This window comes from Uloborus diversus, chromosome 1 (assembly GCF_026930045.1).
Source record: "Uloborus diversus isolate 005 chromosome 1, Udiv.v.3.1, whole genome shotgun sequence".
In the NCBI taxonomy this organism is placed as follows: domain Eukaryota; kingdom Metazoa; phylum Arthropoda; class Arachnida; order Araneae; family Uloboridae; genus Uloborus; species Uloborus diversus.
The window spans coordinates 199191957-199218812 of NC_072731.1; the positions used below are offsets into that span (position 1 = coordinate 199191957).

Genomic DNA, 26856 nt, shown 5'->3' on the forward strand with positions numbered 1-26856 from the left:
GAATGTATCTTGTAGTCTTGTCTATTAAATATTACTTTATGTTATTAGTCATCCTCTGTAATGCATCAAGTTTACAGTTGTCAAACTTAGCTTAAATTTGACTTCAATTTTGAAATAATTCAGTCGAGAATTTGTATTATCTTTCCCTTAATTTGCTCTTTGCCTAAATTTGCTATTTTGGGGTCAGTTTTTGAAAGTTTTCCCGGGAGAAGAATTTGAACCCCTCTCCCTTCTCGAACTTCTTCTGACTAAAACTGAGTTTTAGTCTTCAATTCAGTCTTCAATTCATAAACTTTTCTACGGGAGGTCGCCCGACTCTCCACCTTTGTCCTATTGCTGATGTCACCAAAGACAGTCTAAAATTTCATTTTTAAGTTTCAGCGCATTGGTACATAACTTTTCTGTAAAAGCACTAAATTGCGCATCAAGAATTTCTCTGTTTTTTTAAAATTCCCTCTCATTCTGTTTTTTTTTTTTTTTTTTTTTTTTTTTTTTTTTTGTCTCAAATTAAATGCAATCATTCATAAAGAGCACCGCCAAGATTCTCCAATCGGGCGCCGCGTTCGTTAAGGCCAGCTCTGGTAATTTGGACACAAGTCGAGATGTTATTCAATAAGTGAAAGACGTAATTCCGTTGGATATTTTTGGTGGAAAGAACAAAACGAGCCGTGACTCGAATACAGAAAATAATCGATCTGAAGAATTCTATTCTTAAAATACCGTTTGGAATGTGCAATTTGATCAGAAAGTTGTTAACTTAAATTGGCCTTCAGTTTAACGCTTCCCAGAAATGTCATCTTTTCAGTAAATAGAAAATAAACATTTTGTGGAAGTTCAAAGTCTGTATCAAATTTTAGGCCGTTGATAGCGAATAGATAGGTATTGCACTGAGTAGGATCGGAGGGTCTGAGGTTCGAGGCCACCGTCACCGCCAAATATCCACCAAGTTCATGAAGAGTAAATGCTGCTCACATGCGTGGGTCCAAGAGTGCTGTCGTAGATTACCAGCAGCACTACCATTAGAACAGCGCTTCCCTCAAGACTTTTCCTCGTCTTTAAAACTGCAGTTGAACCTCATTAATCCGGACTAATAAGGCATCAAAATTAAAGAAAGTACGAATTAAACGAAATAACCTATATAGGTACATATACAGGGTGTTCCGTTTTAACCTGCAAGACCTTTATTTTCGCACCGTTAGTTCTAGACGAATACTTCCAATTGCAAAAATGTTCAAAATAAGATGCAGAGATAAGATATTGAAAGTTTGACGCAAAAATAAAAAGGAGCCAAAAAATACAAAATTTACCTTTTTATACGGGCCCCAGGTCCGCTAACTAATTTAGCGAAATAATCTCCATTGAAAACTAATACTGACACAAAAAACTTGACATATGTGCGACCATAACTCAAGGAGGTATTCGAGTTTAAAGTTTTAAGGGACCATACAAAAGATGCGATTGGAACTTATAGTCCTTTCAGAAAAATGTCAGGTTGTCGAAGTAAATAAAATAAGTATTCATATTTTGCATTGCTATTCCAAAATATATGCAAACGTTCTGCCATGATACGCAAAAGCACACTACAAAATCTCGAACAATTTAAAAAATCACACTGTATGCACATGACCGCTATATTTTCCTCCAAAAGGCGTTATTGATGGCGAGTGTAAAGTGGCGTAGGTCACAAAACGCTGCGTTTCATAACTCGGTGAATATTGGTCGTACTAATGTCAAACTTTTTCTGTTGGAATGATTTTTCAATGGAGAAAATTACCCAAAACATAAATTAGGGGACCTGGGGCCCGTATAAAAAGTTAAATTTCGTAGTTTTTGACTCATTTTTTATTTTACTTCAAACTTTCAATATCTTAACTCTGCATCTGATTTTGAACATTCTTGCAATTCAAAGTATACATCTAGAACTAACGGATGCGGAAATAAAGGTCTTGCAGGTTAAAACGGAACACCCTGTAAACTACTGTGAACAGCAAAAAAAGTATTTTGAATTCAAGAGAATGAAATTTAAAACTGCATAAGAGAAAATTGCAAAAATACAAAATACTGCCTCCAAAATTACATTGTTGCGCTAACTTGCGTTTTACTTATACAGTAGATGTAGAGCTGCCAACTTTTGAAAATCCAAAAGCGTAGTAGCATTTTGCGGGGGAGGGGGGCGTGGCCGCTTCCACCGATTTACAATGATACTTAACAACTTTCAAGTATGATGCAGAAAATATTAATACGGAATTTTTAAAAAATTATATTCTTCATGGAATTTTTTTCAGTTTTTCCGCTTTTTTTCCGACGATTGAATGACTGCGTCGCGATCTAAAAACCAATGTATCTTTACACCATACAACTTTCGAAGAGCGATGTTTGCTGCACAAAGACCGTCAGCACATGTGTAGAAGTTTGATTTTATGAACTTACCGGTTTAGTTTTTATGCTGTTCCCCCCCCCCCTTTTTCTTTTCTCTTTGTGTGTGTGTGTTTTTGGGATTATAAATCAAAAAATCCTAAAATCTTAGTTTTTGGACCCGCATTCGTAGCGTCGTAGTTTAAAGCTGTAATTCCTAGAAACTACGATTTTTTCGTAGCAATTGGCAGCTCTGAGTACATGTACTAAATGGCTGTCTGGATTAAGCGAAGTCCGGTTTAACAAGGTCCGAATTAATGAGGGTTTACTGAATGCCAACTTGTAGCAGTAGTCCTCCAAGTACAGTACTAGTAACTTCGACAACATTTTTCTAATCACCTGAAAAAGACGTGACTTTTAAAGTCATGGGGCGTTGTTTTCTGGTTATGCCTCTCTCAACAGCATTACTAAGACTCAGTTTGTGCGCAGGTCCCTGACTGGCGAAGGCAACTTCAACTGGCGGTTCGTGTATCCATTTGACTACTTGCCGGCGGAGGAAAAAATCGTCATCAGTCGCAAAGAATCCCTTTTCAGCTGGGACGAGACTGAATGCAAAATACCAGCCAGGCTTGAACTTCAAGTCTGGGACGCAGACCACTTCTCCGCGGACGACTTCCTAGGTAAGACACAGAATGATTGATCTCCTTTGCGATACTGGAGGAACATTTCGTGAATTTATGCATGGTGTTCTTAATTGTTTCGATGAAATTAGCATTTACTTCGGCTCCGGGTAGATGAAGTCTGACCTATAGAGCGTTCATTTCTTCTTGAGGAGTTTTGTGAAAGCAGGAAGGGTTATTGTTCCAGAGCTGGATTAGCACCGCCATTGCAATACGATGGTAACTCAATTCAACGCTCATAATACATCCCCTTCCACCAAACTCATCAAAAAACAAACTCTCTCCAGTTATCACAACTATATTCTGCAGTTTTGAAAAGAGACCGTGGCTCTTTCAAAAATCCTGCTTCTTTAAGAAAAAAATTCAAAATTATTAACCCGAATCGTCCGTCAAGGTATGACGAATGAAAATTGCTTCTACTCTTCTACATTTTAACGAAGCAACTGCCTGTTTGGTGATATTTGGAGAGTTTAAATTTTAACCCTAACTCTCTAGTGGATTAACGCTAAAATCCAGTAGATAACGTTAATAGTCAACCACTTTTCGTTTCTTCATTCCCCTAAAATGAGTCTTACCAGTAAAACAGTTAAGTGATCGGATCCAATTCAACCTTGTCACAAGAAAGCATTACCCTGCATGTCAAACATTACCAAAAAATATTATCAAATTACCATGCTGTGGCGCGACTTTCATTGTTGATGGCGTCAGGAACGTTACTCGATCATTCGCCATTATATATTTATATATAAGGATTTATACATTTTAAAACTTACAAACGTTCTCGTTCTTTTCCGCAACAGGAGCCATCACGCTGGATTTGAATCGTTTCCCTCGGGGCGCAAAGTCTTCCAAACTGTGCACGCTAGACATGCTGCGGTCGGACGGCAGCGTGCCACAGGTATCCCTCTTCAAGCAGCGTCGCATCAAAGGTTGGTGGCCCTTCTTCATCAAGAAAGACAATGACGAGATGGAACTTACGGTGGGTACCCGTCCCTAAATCAAAATAGAAGCTATAAGTGGTGATTTTAGACGTTTAAGCCACGTCTCGGACTCTGAATACAATTTGAATTTCTAGATTTTTTTTGAATAATTTTTATTCCGTTTTTATATAATGAGTGTTAATTCCTAAGTAAAACGTTTACGCAAAATAATGAGTGTTAATTCCTAAGTAAAACGTTTAAGCAAAATAATAGTCCTTCAATAGAAAATTGATTTAGTATAAATTTATACTATACACATGTCACAGCGTAATAAAATATAATAACTGATTTTAAATATGCAGGGTGTTCCGCAAGACCTCTATTTTCGTAACCGTTAGTCCTAGATGCATACTTCCCATTGCAAAAATGTTGAAAATCAGATGCAGAGTTTAGATATTGAAAGTTTGAAGCAAAAATAAAAATGAGTCAAAAAAATGCATAATTTAACTTTTTATACGGGTCCTAAGTCCCCTAACTTATATTTAGGGAAATAATCTCCATTGAAAAATATTACTAAAACAAAAAAAAAAACTTGATATTTGTGCGACCAAAATTCATGGAGATATTAGAGTTCGAAGTTTTAAGGGACCATACAGAAGATCAGATTGGAACTTATCGCCCTTTCAGAAGAATGAAAGGTTGTCGAAGTAAAATAACCAAGTATTTATATTTTTAAATTCAATTCAAAAATAAATGCAAATGTTATACCATGATGCTAAAAAAACACTACAAAACCTCAAGTAATTTGAAAAACCACACTCTATGCACACATATAATTTTAAACCCTTGTTAACCGCTATATTTTTCCCCAAAAGGTGTTATTGACGGCGATGTAAGTCACAAAACGCTGCGTTTCATATCTCGGTGCACATTGGTCGTACTGTCAAACTTTTTGTGTTGGAATTTTTTAATGGAAATTATTTCCCTATACATAAGTTAGGGGACCTAGGGCCCGTATAAAAAGTTAAATTTCGTATTTTTAGACTCGCTTTTATTTCCACTTCAAATTTTCAATATCTTAACTCCGCATCTGATTTTGAACATTTTTGCAATTGGAAGTATGCATCTTGGGCAACGGTTGCGAAAATAGAGGTCTTGCCGGTTAAAACGGAACACCCTGTGATTTCCCTATTGATTCCTATTCATACATGCAGAGGAATTTCGGGTATTACAGATATTCCTTCTATATTTTAATTTGAATTCTTTGTAAAACAATTGTCACCAAAGGCTGTCATTACTGAGAGAAAAATTTCCATCGAGGACTTGTGCCGAATTTCACACAAGAAGTGATATCAATCTTTCGCTTAGTCGAGCTCGGCTTGCACAGGAGACATAAACATGGATCACAAAAATGCCTGTCCTTACTATCTTCCGGATGGTCAGAGCGACAGTGCGTTCTTAAACGGACTCATCCTTTTACTTCCTTACCGCACCTAGCCCATTGGGGTGTGTATAAACTGCACAGTAAAATCGATGACATTGCTTTCTGAAAAAAAAACAGGTATTTAATACAACCCGAAGTGCCCTTTCAGAACAAAAGAATCTCCCAAGAGCGCAGAAACAAGTATGGGATTGAAAAACTAACACGCTTTAGTATATACTTTATAAAATGAGACTAAGTGTAACGAATATACTAATGTCCATTTCTAATAATGAATACATATTTTTAGAAACTTACCACCTGTATAAGTTTTTAACAGTCGAAAGCAAAAATTCCTCCAAAGAAAACGTATTAGAGCCTGTAAAACTGGTTAATAGTACCGCATTATCGGCGAAATTGGTAGATTGTAAACATTACTCTACAAATCAGCAGCTCCTAACTGAAGACCAACTTCTGTGTGTTCCATATATTTCCCTACTATTGTACAATATCCGCAAAATCCTCTACTTAACGACTAATAATTTTTCCGACCAATGCCTGCGAATGTTAAGCATGATGAATTAAGTCCAAAATAACGACTTTTAAGCTGCAACATAGAGAGTAAGATTGCATTTTACATGCAATCTTACTTTTGAACCAATAAAAATACGTCAATTGCATTTTTTAAGCACTAGCTTTTGATTATTCAAATGTTGGGACGGTAACTGGGTAAAAAAATCACCTGATCCAATATTGCAAGCAATGATTGATCATTTGAAATCTCTCACTGTAGTCTTCACTTTTCTTTTATTTTTCTCCTCAGGGTAAAGTAGAAGCAGAACTTCATCTCTTATCCAAAGAAGAGGCAGAAAAGAATCCAGCCGGACTTGGAAGGAACGAACCGGATCCCCTCGACAAACCTCAGTGAGTACCACAATGAACATTGCTTTCCTGTTAAGCGCATCTTTGAAAACTTAATTTCTTATTTATCATAAACACCTATATAAAAATATTGTAATTTTGCAAAAGGTCACAATTGGCATTATCTGCGTCATGTTCTTAACATTTTGATTGTTCGTCTTCACTATTTTTTTTATTTAAATTAACTAAATTCTGTTTTTCTAATAAACATTAGTACACGTTTTCATTTACTAATACTGATTTTAACCTTTCCTTCATTTTACTAAACATAATAGTGAATCATTTGGTTTTTTGCCATTTCTACTGGGAAATTCATTTTTAAAAATGCTTTTCCAGTTTCATTGTGTTCTTTTTCAAGGGATTAATATTCTCTAAAGGGACTAATGTCTACTTCTTTTTTCTCCTCTAGTCGACCAGATTCTACCTTCATCTGGTTCCTCAACCCCCTAAAGTCGATCCGTTACATCATCTGGCACAACTACAAGTGGGTCATCCTGAAAGCTATCCTCTTTGCTGCCCTCGTACTCATCATACTGCTCTTTGTCTATTCCCTGCCAGGGTACACCATGAAGAAAATGATCGGGGCTTGAAAGAAAACTGTTTCAGACCAAAAAACCACTTAATGCCACCTTTCAAAGAGGAAACAACTCATCTTATCGACATTCCTGAATGTCTCCAAAACCTAATCAATCTCTTAACGCTTTTCTTTATGCAGATGCTAGCATACTTGTAGTAGAACCTCATACAATTTTGATATAATTTGAAAGGTTCTCTCATTATTATTATTAAGCGCAAGCAGGTAATGATTCTAAAGAATCGTCCTTTTATTTAACATTGCTACATTTGTTTCATTCCCGCCGGAATGATGCAATTTTCGAAAAACAAGCAAAAGATTTTTGTAAGTGTAAGAGCTTGCATAATGCCCACTCGTGTGAAAACATAATATCGTCGTTTTTCTGACCAATAGAAACACTTCAATATTTCAAGACCTGAAGGGAAAAATATTTTCACTCAAATCGTAGTATAAATGATGACAATGACAAGCATCGATAATTATTTTTATAAAATATATCTGACGATATTTTCCCTTAATATTTTAACCAATAGCAGGATCTTTGATAATTACTTATTATTTGTGCACCACAAGAATGTAAATATGTTTTTTAACATCCCGCATAATTAGACGAACTCGACACATTATAGATCCCTTGATATATAATATACATTAGAACAGCTTAAATTTGAAGAAAAAACGCAACGCCATTTATTAAACCTATTGATAATTAAAATCAAAAATCACTCCCTCTTTCAAAGTTTCTAACATACATAAAGTTCTAATTCTTCTCCAACTGAGGTTCAAGGACTGCACTATATTCTAAAGCCATTAGCTCAAAGGTCATTAGTAAAAGCAGGTTAAGCATAGAACGTAAAAGCTACACAATTAAGAAAATTTCATACCTGTTCGAACACCAACAAAATAATATACGATGAGAACATCTATCAAAGAAAAGCGATACCTTGAAACAAATAGCAAGTCTGTATGTGGCCAAATTCTATTGACCCCTATCTTGAAGTAATTAAAAGATGGAATTTCATCATTTCAAGAGTCCCGGTCACACATTTTATTCTAAATGAAGTAAACCAAGTTTTGCGGTCTTGTTTAAGTAGTACAAGTTGAGATCAATTATATGTGCACCCATAATCGCAGATGAGGAGCTTACGATTTTTTCTCGATGTCTATATTGTAAGTATGCAGTAACTTTTCAAAAATGATTTAACATTCTCTAATTGAAAAAGTGATACATTATTAAACGGATAATTAAACAAAAGTTCGTTTCAACTCCATATGAACTGTTCTTAAGTGATGTTATTTCATTTTTCCTAATGACGGAAGAATTACTTTCCGATCATTAAAATGTTAACTGCCCATCAAGTACTAATCAAGCAAAGGATCAAACGTGACTTTATTTTTGTTAAAAATGTTGTCTTTGTCTTTCACTCCAAGAAATTTGAAGGTACAGAATGTGAATACAGCTACCATCGCCGAAAAGATGCAAAAAATCTAACGCCAGGTAATTTGTTTAGGCGGATTTATTGATTCAAAAAAAAAAAAAAAAAAACATAAACAACAATAGAGAAGACTAGCAAGGATAAATTAACTACCAACTGCATCCAAGTCTGGAAGCCGAAACAATCATTTATTGATTTATAGTTGAGGCAAAGCTAATTTAGCATCACTGTAAAAGCTACTACGTATGCTGCCAACTTAACCTTGCTCCAATTGTAGAATGAGTAATATCAAGAAAATTAATTGATGCCACCGAAAAGATTTCTTATTTCAGGTTTTATGAGCAAATGGGTAACAATGGAAAAGTTTCAATAAGATCAAGATCTCATGATATGATCAGGACACCTTAACCAAAATAGTCTTTGCACCCTACATGAATTTACTTTCCTTACCAAGTGATTCAGGTTTCTCCTAAACACAAACTTATATGATATATCTTTTGTCGTTTAGATTTGAGTGGAAGGAGCTTTGTCCCACAGCCCCAGCATTGGCGAAAGTCTCTCTGTCTGCTATGACAGCTACATGGTCAAACTATCTGACTATAAAATATACGGGAGTGCTGCCAAAAGTATCTTGTAACATCCCCCCCCCCCCCTGTTTTAATTCAATTATCAAGAATCATTTTCCACGAGGTTACACTGATTTCACTCTTCATGATGAGTATTTCTCTTCGATAATTGCTGATATTTAAAAATGAAAAACGTAAGATATGAAATACATGTTTTTTACGGCTAACGGTGATATAGGTTGAAGAAAAATATTTACCTTCAAAGTAAAATTCGGGATTGAATAATTGTGAGATCATTTTAGGTAAATTACTTCAGATTCATCGACTACTAATCGTCAGCATAAAGCTTGAAATATTTAACGAATTCTCTGACGACAATCGATTGTGCAATTTCGATTTTCTCTAACTCGAAATTTTTTGAGACATTTTAACAGTTGGCACGTTTTTAAATGAAAAAAATGATATCGTAGATGCTCCCTGATTTAATACCGAAAAAGAATAATTCGATCAAAATGTGATTGCGTTATAAATGGTCAGCTCATGCAACAATCACGGCAGTTAAATCCTCAAAACATATTACCTGGCGAAAAGCATCTTGAAAGTAGGACAGATAGATCTTTCGAATCTTGTCCCACATGATTGCTACTTGTCTGGAATCCATCCAGGTCAAAATGGTAGTTCAAAAGACTATTTAATTGGTATAAAGGATATCATTCCGAGAGACAAACTGGCAATCCTTTTGAAGTTGGTCTTGTTGTTGTATTTTTACCCGCATTCTCCCACAATTCAAAGTGTATTTATTAAAGCTTTTGACGATGTTGTAAATACGGAATGGCTACCTTGTAAAGACACATTTCTAAAATGAAAACTGTATATATATATACATAAGATTTAAAAAAATTATATATACATATACATAAATTCATCTATTTACCTCCCTTGACTGTTTTAAATATATATATATTTAATCATTGCTAAGAATATATATAATAATCTTTGCACTCCTCCGTTCTAGAGCAATACTTTTCCCTATTTTTCCGGAGGCTATCTTTGCACAAGAACAAAATTTGTTTCTGCTTGGTTTTAGGGGAAACAATGGTCAGGAAGTTAGGAAGTATTTCAATTCATATCTTGTGCTTAGATGCATTTCAAATTAGAACTTCAGTCTTACAAATAAGCAATACTAGAAGCATCTGCCTCCAGCTCTGTTATTGACTCTTCCAGACTGTTGAATCCATAACAGGGACGAAACTACAGTCTTTGAGTGTCATGACCGGGCTCTCGACACTTTGCATTCAGTCTGGCCTTTGGATTTGTATGGCTAAAACATCCGAGATATGGCATTACAACTGGTAACAAAGTTTATCTTTTTGTTGGAAGATATAATAGTGAGGTTAATTTGTATGCATCCCTTCACCAAGTTATCTAGTGTTATCTGGATACGCTCCTCTGAAAGACTTGTTGAAGTTCTGACTGAATTTGAACCATCAAAACATTAACGTATGTTTTCCAACCTAATTTCCACTTATGAAAGCATTCAACTTCCGAAGTATAGTCTGGCTCTGATGAGTTGACTTCCGATGGGCTGAGGCTTAAACGATTTCACTTGATCAGATAGGGGTGAGGAAAGTTGATTTGCGTTGCCGATAGTGATTGTTGGCATTGTGCCAATTTAAGAATTTTTCCTATCCTAACCCATCATAAATGAACTCGTCCAAGGTGAAGCATCTTTTTTTATCAGAGTCAGACTATTATAACACTAAAGTTTCTCCTTCAAGCAGCAGCAAACAAATCGTAGTGATTTCGGTGAAACTGAAAATGGAAGATTGCACGCAATATTTTTCTCCGAATTTCTTGTGATATGTCGAACAAAGAGCGCGCTGTACATATTCCACCCCTCTTTGTACGAGCACGGGGATTGCTGAAGAATTCGATAAATATATATCATATTTTCACATTTTTATTGATACGAAACGGGTATTTGATGAAGTGGTGTAAAATGTTTATGGTGGCCCTAATTTTGCATGAAATATGTCACATCTCATACATTGTAGGTCGATGTTTGTATGTTTACTATTTATACAAATTAAATAAACTATTGAGTCGCACATTTTAGCTTTACTGACGCTGAAAACGCTGAATCATCCTTTTTAATAAACAAGCAATGTCACAATTCATTATTTTGTGTTAATTTTAAAAAGCACAACTGATTTTTCAATTATTTATTTATTTATTTATTTATTTTTTTACGATTTTAACTGAAGAACTTTGCCATTTCAGCTTTGCAGTCGAACTCTTTTATAACGAGTGCGAAAGGCCACGATATTTGTTCGTTATAAACGAGTGCTCGAAAAAACGGATTCATGAAAAAAAATCATAACTAGCAAATTGAGTATGCGTTAATTTTTTTTTTTTTTTTTTTTTTTTTTTTTTTAATTTCTGCACAATGCCAAAGAAATTGGTTTATTTGCTTTTCAACTGTCTTGTGCTATTGTAGCTTTTTTTTTTTCAATTTGTCGTCATCGTGGTTTCTTTCAATATTTTTGTCATCAATTATTGAAGCTTCAATATCCTCAAAAATAAGTATCTCGTTGGCGTCAATCTCGCGTAATGTTAGGGGAAGGTATGGGTTCCGTGATTTTTCCTCCGGTAATCTTTCGAAACTGAAGTTCCAAAAATTGCAATTTTACACAGGTTTCGAGGATGTTAGGGAGAGATGATTTCGAAACATTCCCCCGGAATTGTCACGAAATTGAATTTCTAAAACGTAATTTTGAAATACTTCTAGCAACGGAAAAGAAAAGGAACAGGTTCGGGGACCTCCTTGCTGGCTAAACCTCTATATTTTAGTTGTTTTAAATAAAAATGTGACAGCCCCCCCCCCCTTCCCCCAAGCAGGTGTAAATCAGATAAGAACTAAAAGGTAACGTCCAAGTTTTTGAAAATTTTCTGGATCTAAGCTTGTTTTCAGTTGACTTCAGAAGGTTAAAGGAATTTTTCTAAGAAAGAATAAACTGAGTTGAATGTGAACAAAAATTCAGTAAATCACAGAGTAATGCTCGTTTTAAACGGGTGTTTGCTCGCTGAGCGAGTTATGCCTCCCTATGCTTAGCATTGTATACCAGTAAGTACAGTCGACTGAGTAGTAATCCTAATTTCCTCATTTAATCAGAGTTCTCGTTAAGAGCTCTTTATATGAGAGTTCAACTGCATTACTTATTAGAAACCACTTGTTTATTATGTATCGTACTACTTCAAAAACTTCTGAATGTTCAAGACCTGTGACATAAAACATTTCTACAAAAGCATCCATAGTTTTCTCTTGTGCATTCTGTATTTGCATTTTGCTTTTCTTCGTTCTGTCTTCGTTCTTCGGAATTTTCCTAACATTGCTTTAGTCATAAGGAACCGTGACTAATCTCGGGCAAAATTATTTTTTATTCAATTCACTTTAAACCCAACAAAGATACGATCTTACTATGCTCACGCTCTTAATCCCGTATAAATATCGAATCTATTTCGATTTGTGTGTTTTCCCCCTTTAAATATGAATATATTTTATAGAATAATTTAAATGTGTGGAAAAATTTACACAGTTTCATGTTATAGAATTCTTTGAGCATTGCACGGATAAGTTAGTTTGAGGTTGATACGTCATATGACCAGAAGTTACAACTTTTTTAGTGTCAATATTGCACCTAGCAGACACACATAATGGGTCAAAGTTAAATATAAAATGACCTGCTTTGAACAAGAAGGACAACTATCTATTTAAAATCATGACATTGCTTTAACCCACAAAAATTCTACCATTTGACGAAAGTGTAAAATGAAAACCTATTGATACTATAAAATTATAATATTAATTATTAATACATTTGAAAACGAAACGCAAATCAATTGAGGGAAAAAAATATGCGTGTGACTAAAATTTTGTAAAAATAGGCTCGTTTAGTTCCGTTCTAAATTTTTATTTCTAACATTACATAGATTAACGCATCTAGTATCAGCTTTCATTTTAATATTTAACACGCTCAATTAAGCTCCATTATGACGAAGTTGCTTGTTAAAAGTAATTAACAATGTTAAAGGTTAGACGAGGGAAGAAAAAAAAAATGCTTCCATTTCTCAAGGAAAGGTCATTAGAAGAAAAATCAAAACCGCCTTTATTTTTCTTTTCTTATTGAAGGACATTTTTCTTTTCTTGAGCAGACTGCTTCGGTATCTTCGCGTTGGTCAGAGAGAGGCAGGAAATTGTTTCGTTTCCGGGAGAAAAAAAATCTCACAGGATATGCTTGCGACGCGACGCTGATGTCCTATCCCCCATCTCTGAAGGCTCCAAATATCCTCCTGTGACAAAATACCCGGTGATTGGAAAAGTCTAATGTAATTGATTACAGTGGAAGCTTTTATAAGTATTCGTTGTCTGAACTAATCTCTGGATTGACCATGTGCGCCCAAATAGGGGGGCAAGTGGGGGGCTGAAGCCCCGCCCCCTTAGAAATTAAAACTTTCTTGCTTTTAGTACTTTTTTCTTCGCAAAAATGTAAAAACAATTCTTCTCCAGCCATTAATGAATAAGTTATCAAAAATGTCAAACTTTAATAATTAATCTGTACTGAAATCGGTTTCCATGGAGAAAATATCTGACCCCCCCCCCCCCCCTTTAAATTTTGCATATGGGTGCCCATGAGATTGACTTAAGTATACATTTTTCCGGATTGAAGTGTTTCAAAATATTTATGCCGTCCTGGTCTCAGGTCCAAGAGAAGAGTCAAATTTGAATATAAAATAGGAGATTCTTGACGAGGATAAGTAACACTAGTCAACAAAAAAAATAACTTTTTGTCTGAGTCCTGGTTTTAAATAGTCAATTTCTACTAATTTTGGGTCGAGAAAAACGACTATGGTAGAGGAATTTTTTTTTTTCTTTTTTTTATTAGCTCTTGTTTTCAAGATGCACAACAACCCCACATAGATTTGACCGTAAGATTAAAAGGGGGAAAAAACATGTGCATTAAATGTTATTAAATAGGTCCTGTATTATTAAACAATGTTTATTTTTCCGAAGTGGTTGCTTTTGGCGCTGTTACGTTTCATTTTCGATAGTTTTTTGCATGTCAAAGAAGGACCTCCTGTAATAGTTCAGCAGCATTTAGTGACTATTTTTGACTCAGCCCTATGGCCCTTCTATCTGCACTCCATGGTAAAGATATCTTGGCGAAACCTTTCCTCATGTCCATCGCTCACAGCTTCAGCTTTTAAGCAAAGTATCCTGGAGGAAGTGAAAAAATAGGGTCTCAGAGACATATCATTCATCAATGGTCTCGGAATTTTTTGACCAACTGTTTTTAGTTCTCGTCTTCTCTACTGCTTAGAAATACTTGCAATGCACCCTTAAAGACTTCTTAGGTGTTTTTTCTTCCTTTACATTTTTTTTTTTTTTTTTCAAAAACAGTGATTTTCATAATTGCGCATTTGAAGGGGAGTTAAAAGTTGCTCCTTTTAACCTTAGCTTCAATATATCTTGGAAATTTCCCTCTAAGGTATTAGAAAACCATCTTTGTTCACAGCTTTCACAAAGTTCTTCATTGTTTCTCGTAGAATGAGCATGGGGTTTAAGCAGAAGTGGATGAATCAACTAGAAGCTCAGTTTGGGCATTTCTCTTCCCAGAATTTAAATTCCTTGAAGTCTATTTCGGTTTTCATGTGGTGAGATTTTCTCTCCCAAATAGGGGTCAAAGTTAGGAAGACAGTCAGTCCCATGGGGGGTGCTTCTATCTTCCAAAAAAAAAAAGGGCATTAGATTTCAGTACCCTAGTTAGCTCTGTTTCTTGAAAACTAGAACTAATCTGAACTTTTATGGTGATTTTCGTGTTTAGCGAGGCAAAATACTTCGGAAATAGCTATTTTTGAGCCGAATGCATTTTTGACTAGTGTAATCTAATTTATGGATTTTGTTTAAATGATAAAGTTCGTGAAGTAAAAAAAAAATATTTGATGTTACGATGAAATGTCGAAAAAAAAAAAAAAAACATATCAAAAGTCTTTTTTTGTGTATGTATGGGGAGAAGGGGGTTGCAAAGCTAAATGTGTCCACAATTCCTTAACTCTCATCTCTGAGTTAAATATTAACATTTAATATTATTACTCTCTGTTTGAGTAAGGCTTCACTAGTGAAGCCTTGGTTTGAGTCAGATACTGTTTGACTACGGATTGTATGGAATTGGCAAACATCCAGTTAAGGCCACTTCATTTGAATGAAGGGAAAAATAAAAATTTTACGCGCGTATTCCGCTCATTTGAACGAGACTTCATCTTAATTTAGAGGCTAACATACATCTGCAAAATGCGACATCCCTGAAAACTAATAGATGCTTCCATTTCCGCGTGTAAACGGGATGTTTGCCTTTCCATACAATCCGTGGTTAGACAGTACCTGAAAATGGGACTGTCCTGTTGAAAACAGGTAGTATGGTCACCTAAGCCATAAATATGGTGCTGTAATGGTGCTTAGATTTCATTATTTTTTACCGTTCTTAAATTCTTTTTTGATTTTCTTGACAAAGGTAAAATTTTCCCTAGTTAATTTCTTTTCCTTTTTTTTTTTTTTTAGTTACAAAATATTAGGGGACTTAAAATTTGGTTAATATTTGAATATTGTAAGCAGGGATATAAAATGTGACTCACGTGATTAAAATGGCAAAGTTTTATTCAAACCCTAGTAAAACGAGTACAGGGAATGGCCAACAAATGAAAATGCATATCGAAAACGAAAATTAGCATCACAAACTGTGTAGACATTCTTTTTTTCAAGAAATGCCGAACATATAAGTTTTTTGTTCAGCACTTTTTGAACCAGAATCATATGTAACGAAACAAACAAAATGACCGTACAGCCTCATTTTCAGCAATGATAAGAAAAAAAACCTCCCCCCCCCCCCTTTTATCACGTGAGAGATGTCGTTTTAGAACATATTGTTGTCCATTTGTCTTGTACATGATATTTGTAATTGTACATTTCGTAATTATTTATAAAAAGACTTCAACAAAAGCCTGTGTTATTCCAAACATTTGCAGCAAGTTTTATATGCGTACATTAATCCTTGAACTATTCAACTTTTAAATGCTAACCGAATTTTAGATCCCCACATCCAAATTTTTATTTCATGACACTTTAGTTCGTCTGCTATTCGAAAGAGAGGCTTTTTTAGATCTTATAATTAACCTAATAGACATTTAGAAATAGATAAATACCTTTGGGCTAAAAATTAAAAATGTAACAAAAGAACGATGAAAAGCACACATTTGAAAATAGCCGACACGCGTTCGGGATAACAAGGAACCCAATTTTCAATGCTAAAAAAAAGAGCAAATGGATTTAAAGACATTTAAAAAAGTGAAAATAATTTCAGTTTTTGGTGAATGTCTTTACATCTATAAGCACAAGCTCATAGCTCATACCTTTTTACATTGAAAAAGGGGCTCTTTGTAACCACGAAACGCGTTGGGTGTTTTTTTTTTTTCTTTTGCAGATGTGTACTTACTTAAGGTTGTTGTTGTTAACGTTTTTAATAATATACGCTATTAGGAGTAGGTTGAGCAAAAAGGGGTAGTTGTAGCAAAACTATACATGTTATACAAACCTTAAATTTCATTTCGTTGCTTAACATATTTTCCTTGGGACCAACAATATCTAGTTGCTGCCTATAAAATTATAAGATTCAGCCTTTTCCTTACATCAGAGCATTTAGTACTCAGATAAATCACTTACGATTAACGATAAAGAAGTAGAGAGAGGCACGAATCTCGTTGTGATGTAAAAGCCGACAGTCATTTTGTTGAGATCTTCAGCAGTCCCTTGTACTCTTGAACCTCTGCCCTAGCGCGGTCCTTTTTGATTCGATTGCAATACAAAAAATGTACATTTTCAAAATAAAGCTTCTATATCGAATAATTTGTTTATTCTGTGTCATTTATTTATAAATACAGCACACATAATATCATTAACTCTGGATACATCTTTGTTTGTCTTACATTAAGTTTGTTATTTTAACTTAAGAAATCACACACACTTCTGAAAGTGTTGTTGATTCGAAAGTATCATAGTAGTTGAAAGTAAAAATTCTATAAAATGTATTTATAAAGGAAGAAAATTAATATTATGAAGAGAAATTATCAGATACGTTATCATTAATTTCGTATTCAAATTTCATAATGCTACCTACTTTTAATGGTTGTATCAAGATATGAAAGAAATAATTGCCAAAATGAGTGGAATGAAAGTATCCTAACAGAAAAGGGTAATGATCTCTAAATGTATTCCTCAAATTATTATGTGTAGCAACTAATTAAACGTTTTTCAAAGAAAAAAAAAATGTATAGATTGTAATAGTTCTAAGGTAAAATCTGAGCAGAAATAAATTTGATGAAATATTTTAACAACTAATATCTAGTACCACTACCACTTATAATATTCAAAAAATCTAACCTTTTTAAGAACCAAAAGCTTTGCAGTAGAACGTGATTTATTTTTTTTTTTATTTTTTTTTAATGCATAAAACTATCAATCGACGAAGTAAATAACCTGATGTCGACTTGTTCTGAAAATTGTTTCAGTAAATTTTGTACAAATGGATGGGACATATGCGGCAATATAATCCCTTAGAAATGCAAATCTAACACAATTTTCCAAAATTTGATTAGTTTATTATTAAGTTCCGAAATACATAATTATTTACATTGCTTACATTTAAACCGAAACTAATATTAAATTTAAAAATTAAAAAAAAATGTCAACCCCGAAGTACCGAAAATATCACAGCCATAAAAGTGCAATTTCGAAGTAATAACGTCGCTAGAATGAGTTTTCTCCATGAACTAGAACAGTAACATTCGTATGCAAATTTAGAAAAAAAAAAGCATGCTAATACAGCTGGAGTCTCAATAGCATAAAAATACATAAATTATGAAATGCAAATAATTTATGAATTATGTTTAAAAATGTGAACTTAGAGGACATGCCCCAAGGTCCTTCAAGGGATAAGGAGGAAAAGATTTAGGTATAGGATACAGCTTTTTAAAAACAGAAGAAAAAAGGGAAGAGAAAAGAAAAAATCGCCACTGAAATTAAGTTTTCCCACGCCAGAGAGAACACCAGCGCTAATGACCTTCTTTTTCGTGGAAGTTACTTGAAAAAGTTTGCCTATTAGATTACATTTTTTTTTTTTTTTTTTTTTTTTTTTTTTTTTAACCTTTCTCAACTGCTTTCATCAACAAAGGAGTTTATTAGAGTACAGGAAATATGTAGCACACGACTTTAAACCTAGTTGCTATTTGTACTTACAGTGCACTTCTATCAAATGGGTCGGTTCCGAAATTTTAAAAGTATTTTTTCTTGGAAGATCATGCTTTAAAACATAGGATTTGACCATTTTTTTTAAATATTTGACGAAGTTTAGTATTTTTTAAAAATTATTTTAATTGTTGCGCAAATTCAATTTCATTTTTTACGCTTTTGCGCATGACACCACAAGTGCTGAAATGCCATTCACTGATGCCATTAGTGCAGATCTCAATATTTAATTCACTTCTTAACTCAAATGTAGTGGCAACGATATGGTTGATAGCAAGCGCAGAGCGCAATATTTAATTTGCTTCTGAATTATCATGACCTGGAAACAAGATAGACGGCAAGCGCAAACATTCAGCGCGCCGAAGCACATCACTTGAGACGCCATAAAGACCACGCCTTGTTTGAAAAATGGACATTTAAAAAAATTAATTTAAAATTAAATGTTGGGAAAATGAAAGTATTTTCTGGGTCCATGTTTTTTTTCTCTCTCTTTTCCTCATTCTATCAGCTTCAGGGACTGCCCCCCCCCCCCGCAAATCTGCCAATGTTTATGGAGTCGGGGTTGGACTGATTTTGGAGTGAAGGAGTCGGGAGTCGGGGTCATTTTCCCTTAGATTCCGCATCAGCTGTTGATTGAGCCGCAGTTCGAAGCGAAATGATTAGTGTAAAATAACTTGCATAGATGGCAGCACTACGATTTTAATCAGTAATAAGTATAACAAACTAAAATATGTCCTGACAACCTCAATTTTTTTCTTGCTTTTTGGTAATGGAAATTGGAACAGAATATTCAAGGAAAACCGATCTGTCAATATGCTTTTAAAATAGCCCTTCTGCAAAGATCAATTAGAAATAACTTTTTTAATAAAATGCCTGGATCCTATCAGCTATTTTATTATAAGAAAATAATTACCAAACTATGTATTAGTGCATAGAAAGAATTTACTTTTTGCTACGTCAAAGGAAAAAATTTACTTCCTTTACTTTTAACAAGCCTGTAAATGAATAAAACCAACATACAAGCTTCCACTCTTATTTCTCTTGCAGAAGAAGTTGAACAAAAGAAAACACAAGCTTTCGCAATACAAATAATGGAAATCGTCTCTATGTCTTTTAATTTAAGAGCAATATAATTATTACATGCTTATACAATAATTGATATATTGACATAAAATTCTTACCATTTCAATCGAATATTTAAGGCACAACATATCACCAGCAAATTTATATGCACACACATCGCTCACTGCTTTCCAAAAAGTCATGCCTCAAAAGTTAGCGACTTTGAGTTAGAGTTAATGCCTTTCTTTTGAACTGCAATGAATGAGTATCATATCTCCGTAAGACCTACATTTCTAGAACTTTATATTTCGCCGTTAGAGAGCAAAAGTGTCGTATTTGCATTTTCAAGTATTTTCGGAATGTTCTTCTCAAGATGTCACATCTTGGGTTGTGCTTGATTCATTAGGCAAGAAACAACTATGTCGTTTAGTGAAAGATATTATTTATTCCGAAAACAGTATTACACACAAAAAAGAGCATTTTGTATTCGTATATTTTAATCAAGAACGCAACATTTGCATGAACAATTAGTAACAGCAATAACATAATTTGATATGCTTCAAGTATCTTTGAAATTTAGTGCAAGAACGTCCTAAATAAAAGGCAACTTTTTAAATCTTACACTTTTTACACTTCTTCATGAAACAGAAAGGAAACACCAGATTTTTCTTGAAAAAGACCTTATATGAGGCAGTGAGAAGCAAAAGTGGCAAATTAAAAAATTGGAGATAATCAGTACAAATGTTAGGTGAACCCCTCCTATATCTTGAAGCAAGATATAGTACTAGTAGCCCTGGTAGGTTCCGGCATACAGCTTGATTTAGAAAAAAATTTCAATGAAAGCCTACCTAGGATCAGGTCTTTAAACGCGTTTTACTCAAAACTTCAAAATGTCCACTTGCATCCCTTTGCTTCTCACTGCCTCATAAGCGTAAGAAAAAGTTCAATCAGTGGCTTGAAATACAATTTTACTACATGATGCCCAGTGGCGGATGGGGCCGGCGGGCGGCCGGGCAAATGCCCGGTGGGCCGCCTCGGTTTGGGCCCCATTAAATCTTTCAATTGAATAGTACAAAAAAAAAAAAAAAAAAAAAAAAAATTTTTTTTTTTTTCTTCCTTAAAAAAACTAGTGAAAAAAATCTGTCGCCTAGAAGATGTGAAATCAAACCACTTTGCGACACTGGAAAATCTAAAATTGGTTCACTCATTTTTGTAAACTGATTTCAAATCTCCGTAAAAATCTTAGGAAGACCCTTGCCTTCTTTAAAAAAAAAACTGTCGACTGGTACATGACGAAAGCCTTCTTTTTCTTCCCTTGTGGACCGGCCGACCACGCACTCGGCGCCAGACTAAGCAATCGATTAGCACCCCACCTCATTAGCCCTTTCATTGATGATAGCCGATAACCATTTCACGGCCATTTGTGTACAGGGTACGGGACAGGGACCAGTACAGGAACACTAACCCTGACTTGGGACGGGACGGCAAAAGGAGTTCCCGAACGGAAACAGCTGTTTTTCATTCGAAGATGCAAAGAGAGAGGTATTTTTTCCGAGAGTGAAGCCTAAGGCTGAAGGATCGGGATTGTTTCCTGGAATTCTTTTCCGTAATTTTTGCTTTAGGGTAACTGAGGATTATACCACACCTACCACTTCCTTTTTTATGGCTTTGTGAATAAAAGGGATTTGCGCGTTGTAACTTGTAGGCACTGGCAATCTATTTATTTTTTCTCCAGTTTCGAGGCAACAGGACTGAAAAATGATGGAGTCATTTGCAACACGTTTTAGCTGTCATTAAAAATCCTTTTAAAGTTATAATGAAATTGAAATTCATTTTGATGATTCAAACAAAGGATTTTGAGAGCAAGTTCGGTTCGTAAAAAAATTTACTTATTTCTAAAACTTTTACTTTAGTTATCCGTTACCGCTTTTAATTTGTAAAAATGTTTTGGAGACTTTGTTATTTATACTATCATTTCCAGGGCCGGATTTACATTTTAGTTGAAAGCTATTGCTTATAACGAAAAGTTGTGTATTGTCGTTCCTAAAAAAAATGGAAATACTTGAAAAAAATCAATTTCATTTTCAAATGCTTGAAATTTTGCAAAAATGTGGCTACAAGCCTTGAATTTTAAAATTTCTAACAAATTGGAGTTGATAAGGGGGAGGAGTGCCAAAATATGTTAAATTCAGTGTGTGCTTCAATGTATGTTCGTCAAAGTATGCTTCAATTTTATTTCTTACTAAGAGTATAAATTATGAATTGTTCAAATGGGCAGTATATTACTCTCTTGCTACCTATTCTCTAAGTGTTGTACCCTATTTCTTTTAAAGCAATTTGTAGATAGGTTGCAGAGATGATTAAAAACTAGCTGTATCGAAATTCCATGAGCGCAAGTAACAATGCACATTATCCTTTCTCCTCCCTCGCTCTATTTCTCTGTCGACTGCCTCATCGATGATGTGTCGACCCCTAAAAAAATTTTACTGTGTTTTGTCTCAACTTGCAAGAGTACATAATTTTAAAAAGTTTTGTTTGCCTACTTTTCCCCCGAATATTTTTGATTCCAATCTTCCTTTCTATGGCTTCAAACTGCAGAATTTTACTATATTTTTATTTTTTCAAAATTCCCTCTGGGGGAACCCCTAAATTGGGAGCCCTGCATCATTCTCTCGATGCTATTCCCCTTCTTAAGGGAAATCCAAAAAGGCAGGCAAACACACATTAAAAAAACAAACACAAAAAAAAGAAAGAAAAAAAGAAAGGAAGGAAGAAAGAAAATAATGCATAACTTTATGGTGTCTCAAGGGAAAAGACAAATATAGAGCAAAAACAGTAATAATAGTCATTAAAAAAAAAAAAAACACTTTAGCATTTCGTTTTTCGCCACCGACAAAGTGGTCCGGATTACAAAAATGGCCCCATACCTGAAATAACTTAAGGCCCCGTCAAGTCTAAATCCGACCCTGATCATAAATGTTTTAGAAATAGTAACAAAACTGGCTTTATATGCTAGTCTATGTAATTATTCTTTTTAATATGGGATCTTCCAAACCACTCCTCTTGTTAATATTACCAAAGATCGTCTACAAACTGAGTTTAAAAAAAAAAACTTGTAAAAGTTTCCAGGGGAGGGTCCCCCACCTCTCCTTTTCGCCAGCATCGTTCAAGATTGGCCGATTTTGATAAATAAGGTGTCATTCGTTTCTTAATTAAGACCCGGGTAACATAGGCTTTATTTTTGCAGACTTCAGCAATAGGAAAATTTGATCTAAACTTATATATCCTAATTTTAACCAATTTCATTCCTTTCTCTTTTTAGCACGGGTTTCAAATAAATATAACAAAATCTGTAACCATTCTACAGAAAAAACATTATTAGGTAAAGAACAATTTAGGTGTTGATTATTATTATATTCTTATTAAGTAAGAGCAATCTTTTGTAAACTAAGTTGTCTACCAGTTTAAGGTAATAACACTAATTTAATTTATCTTTCATGTGTTTCAAACTAAGATGCTTGCTTGCAGGTATATAGTGCTCAAGCTATTGTATTGTTACAAATTCTGTAAATAGTAATTATTGTAGGAACGTAACCTGTAAATAGTTTCCCGTAATGAATATACAACCCCTTTTTTCATTCGGCTAAAGTATACAACCCCCATTTTCTTCCTTTTCATGGATAACGGTCTACGCATTTCGCGAAGAGGTAAGAATGTTGTGGAAAATTCTTTTCGGTGTATTTAAGCCGTTAGCGATGGATAAACAGTTAGTTTCGATTCAGATTTCGAACGAAGAGCATTTTGCTCTGTTTATAGCGAGGCATTTCGCTGTGTTGTTTTCGTATTTGGAAGTAAATACGTGTGTAAACGTTGAGTTTACGGTGTTGTGTGATAATTGCTTAATTGCTGATGAATAATTTAGCAGTTGTTGAAGATCTTTCCTGTACATAGTGTAAATAAATTTCCTGTGTTTTTATCAAGAACTGTGTCTTCATTTCAAGAAAGTGGAAGTCGCACCGAATCCGTTACAATTTGGCGCCCAACGTGGGGCTACTTCAGGACTTTCTTGCAGTAAGTGTGACTTTGGACATTTTTTCATAAAGACTTTTTAAATTTGGACTTTATTTTTATGGTGATTACTCGCGCAATGGATGAACAATTAAAACAACTTCTTGATGCAATCAACTCTGTTAAAAATGAATTGGCGGCTAATCAAGACCAATTAAAAAGTGATTTGACTGCAAGTTTTACTGCAAATCAAGAACAATTAAAAAATGATATGGCGGCTAATCAAGAACAATTAAAAAATGATATGGCGGCTAATCAAGAACAATTAAAAAATGATATGGCGGCTAATCAAGAACAATTAAAAAGTGATCTGACTGCAAGTATGTTGGCAAATCAAGACCAGTTAAAAAGCGATTTAACGGTGCTGAAAAAGGACTTAGCGTCTAACCAAGAGGAAATTAAAAACGACCTTATTTCGGTAAAGACTGTGATGGAAAATAAATTTAATGACATAGAGCATCGAGTTGATGCTATTGAAGAAAAATTTGATACCGTTGAAAGCCGATTCAATGCTGTAGAAAATAAATTAGAAGAAGAAGATAGAAAATTTCATCAACTTAAAGAAAACATCTTTAAAGACCTGGAAAGGAGATTGGCGACCGCGGAAAGCAGCTCTGTACAGTTTGGCGCTCCCACATCTGTTGCTCGACCGTCCATTAAACTGGCCACATTTGATGGAAAAAGTTCGTGGCAGGTGTACAAGACCCAATTCATGATAGTGGCGGAAGCGAACGGATGGGACTCTGCTACCAAGGCCTGCCATCTTGCAGCATCCCTGAGAGGTGACGCAGCGGACATTCTTCAGACCCTTCCGGACAGCCAGCGCCTGGATTTCGCCGCCCTCACATCTGCGTTGGAGCTTCGCTTCGGTGAGAAATGCCAGAAAGAGTTCAGCCGACTCCAGTTGAAGTCCCGTTTCCAGAAAACCGGGGAAACCCTGCAAGAGCTAGCGGCGGACGTCGAGAGACTGTCTCATCTTGCTTTTTGCGACTGTCCTGCGGATGTTCGGGACAACCTGGCACTCAACTACTTCATCGACGGAGTTCGAGATCCGGAAATCCAGAAAGCTCTACGGATGGCGGATGTCAAAGACCTGAATTCTGCCGTTGTGTATGCGATGAGATACGAGGCCGCCCAAGAAGCAACCCGTGTGGATCGCCATCTAATCCGGACTCAGGAAGCTGATGAGTCTGATTCCAGGTCGTCCCACCTCGCTGAACTTGAGAGACAACTCGGTGACTTGACAAGACACTTGAGCAGCATAACAGCCCAAAAGAAACAAGAGCAGAAGTGCTGGAAATGCGGTAGTGAAGGACACCTGCGAAGGAGTTGTCCGGCTCGCCAAGCTACGCGAGGGAAGGAAATCACCACCACTAAAGCTCTGCAGATTTCCTCTTCTAGTAGTGGCAGTGATGGACTTTTCATTTACGCACATGTAAATGGGAACCCCTGCAGACTGATTGTTGACACTGGAGCCAATGTGACAATCATTAGGACAGATGTGGCTCGTGAATTTGGATTGAAACTGCTGTGGATATCGCCACGCGTAAGTCTCCAGACTGTGACAGGTGACAAAATTGAGATTGATGGTAAAGTGGACTTGGAAATAGTGTTTGGGAATGCCACCTACCATCATACGGCATTCGTCGCTAATATCACGGACCCCTTCATTCTCGGATTGGACTTTTTGAAGAAATATGACTTCACTCTCGACTTCAAGACTAATGAGCTGCACTCGATGAGAGAGGACATAGCCGTTTTCCCTGCAGAGAGTGATGTAAAATCCGCTCATCAAATAATAGCTCAAACAGATTTATCGATTCCCTCAAGGTCAGAATCATTAATACCTGGCTCCCTTGAAGAAAGCAATAGTTTTCGATTTGGACTCATTGAATACCCTAACCTAAGCAATAGCCTAAAAGGAGTACTGGTAGCATCTACGCTTGTGGACCTTTCTAGGGATGTAATTCCTGTGAGAGTCGCCAACGTGAGTGAAAGGCCAAGGAATATCCGAAAAGGTGAAGTGTTGGCAACTTGTACTCCAGTAAATTGCATCATTAGAAGAATTAATTCCCCTGAGACTGTGTCTTCTGAGTCCTTGACGTCGAAGTTAATTGGGAGTGCGCCATTATCGAAAGATCAAAGAACTGCTGCGGAACAATTGGTGGACGACTTCAAGCATCTGTTTTCATCTACATCGGAGGATGTTGGCCGTACGAATTTAACGCAGCATAGGATTTACACTGGAGAACACCCCCCTATTAAGCAGCATCCAAGACGACTACCATTCGCCAAGAAGGAAGAAGTTGAGACCCTCCTGAAAGAGATGAAGGAGAATGATGTCATCGAACCCTCATCCAGTCCTTGGGCTTCTCCCATCGTCTTAGTCCGAAAGAAAGATGGCTCCACCAGATTTTGTGTCGATTACCGACGGCTGAATGAAATCACCAAGAAAGAGAGTTACCCTCTTCCACGGATAGACGACACCTTGGACACTCTTTCCGGACACAAGTGGTTTTCGACCCTGGACTTGAAGAGCGGCTACTGGCAGGTTGAAATACACCCTGATGACCGAGAGAAGACAGCGTTTACAACTGGACAAGGCTTATGGCAGTTTAAAGTGATGCCCTTCGGCCTCTGCAATGCACCAGCTACGTTCGAGCGTCTTATGGAGACAGTATTAAGAGGACTTTCCTACGAATCCTGTCTGGTCTATTTAGACGATATCATTATCGTGGGACGCAGCTTCGAAGAACATCTGGCAAATCTTAGGAAGGTGCTGCAAAAGCTTAAGGAAGCCAATCTGAAGTTAAGTCCGTCCAAATGTAATTTGTTCCGCCGGGAAGTGAACTATCTTGGTCACATCATCTCTTCTGAGGGTGTGCAAACCGATCCAGAGAAGGTATCTGCGGTCAAGAGTTGGAGTCGTCCCGAAAACATCCATCAGCTGCGAAGTTTCCTGGGGCTCTGCACGTACTATAGGAAGTTTGTGAAGGGTTTTTCCAACATTACACGGCCTTTGCATAAGCTGACGGAGAGCAAGCAAAAGTTTGAATGGTCCAAAGAATGCGAAGATGCATTTCTACGACTGAAGGAGGCTTTAACATCAACGCCTATCCTCGCCTATCCTCAGCCTGAAAAACCCTTCATCCTGGACACTGATGCGAGCAACGAGGGCATCGGAGCTGTTTTATCCCAAGAAATTGACGGAAATGAACATGTCATCGCTTACTGGAGCAAATGCTTATCAAAGTCGGAGCGAAATTATTGCGTCACCAGAAAGGAGTTACTGGCCCATAGTGAAAGCTGTAGAACACTTCCATCATTACCTCTACGGCCGAAAATTTCTGCTTCGGACAGATCATGCCTCGTTAACTTGGCTTTTGAACTTCAAGAATCCAGAAGGCCAGATAGCCAGATGGATACAGCGGCTCCAGGAATATGACATGGAGATCAAGCATCGAAAAGGGTTATCTCACGGTAATGCTGACGCTTTATC

The 26856-nt window shown here is 35.9% G+C and overlaps 1 protein-coding gene and 1 long non-coding RNA gene across 2 annotated transcripts in view; one reads left to right on the forward strand and one right to left on the reverse strand.

Annotated features, from left to right (window-relative positions):
- Positions 1–6886, forward strand: part of LOC129234111 (otoferlin-like) — a 407264-nt gene extending 400378 nt beyond the window's left edge. Inside the window, exons 42-45 of the mRNA XM_054868003.1 lie at positions 2845–3035; positions 3836–4014; positions 6199–6299; positions 6706–6886. Of these exons, the coding sequence (XP_054723978.1) occupies positions 2845–3035; positions 3836–4014; positions 6199–6299; positions 6706–6886 (652 nt within the window). The remainder of the gene's footprint in view (positions 1–2844; positions 3036–3835; positions 4015–6198; positions 6300–6705) is intronic.
- Positions 1–26856, reverse strand: part of LOC129234113 (uncharacterized) — a 98455-nt gene that overhangs the window by 29330 nt on the left and 42269 nt on the right. The window contains exon 2 of the long non-coding RNA XR_008581528.1: positions 3809–4028. This is a non-coding gene — a long non-coding RNA (uncharacterized LOC129234113). The remainder of the gene's footprint in view (positions 1–3808; positions 4029–26856) is intronic.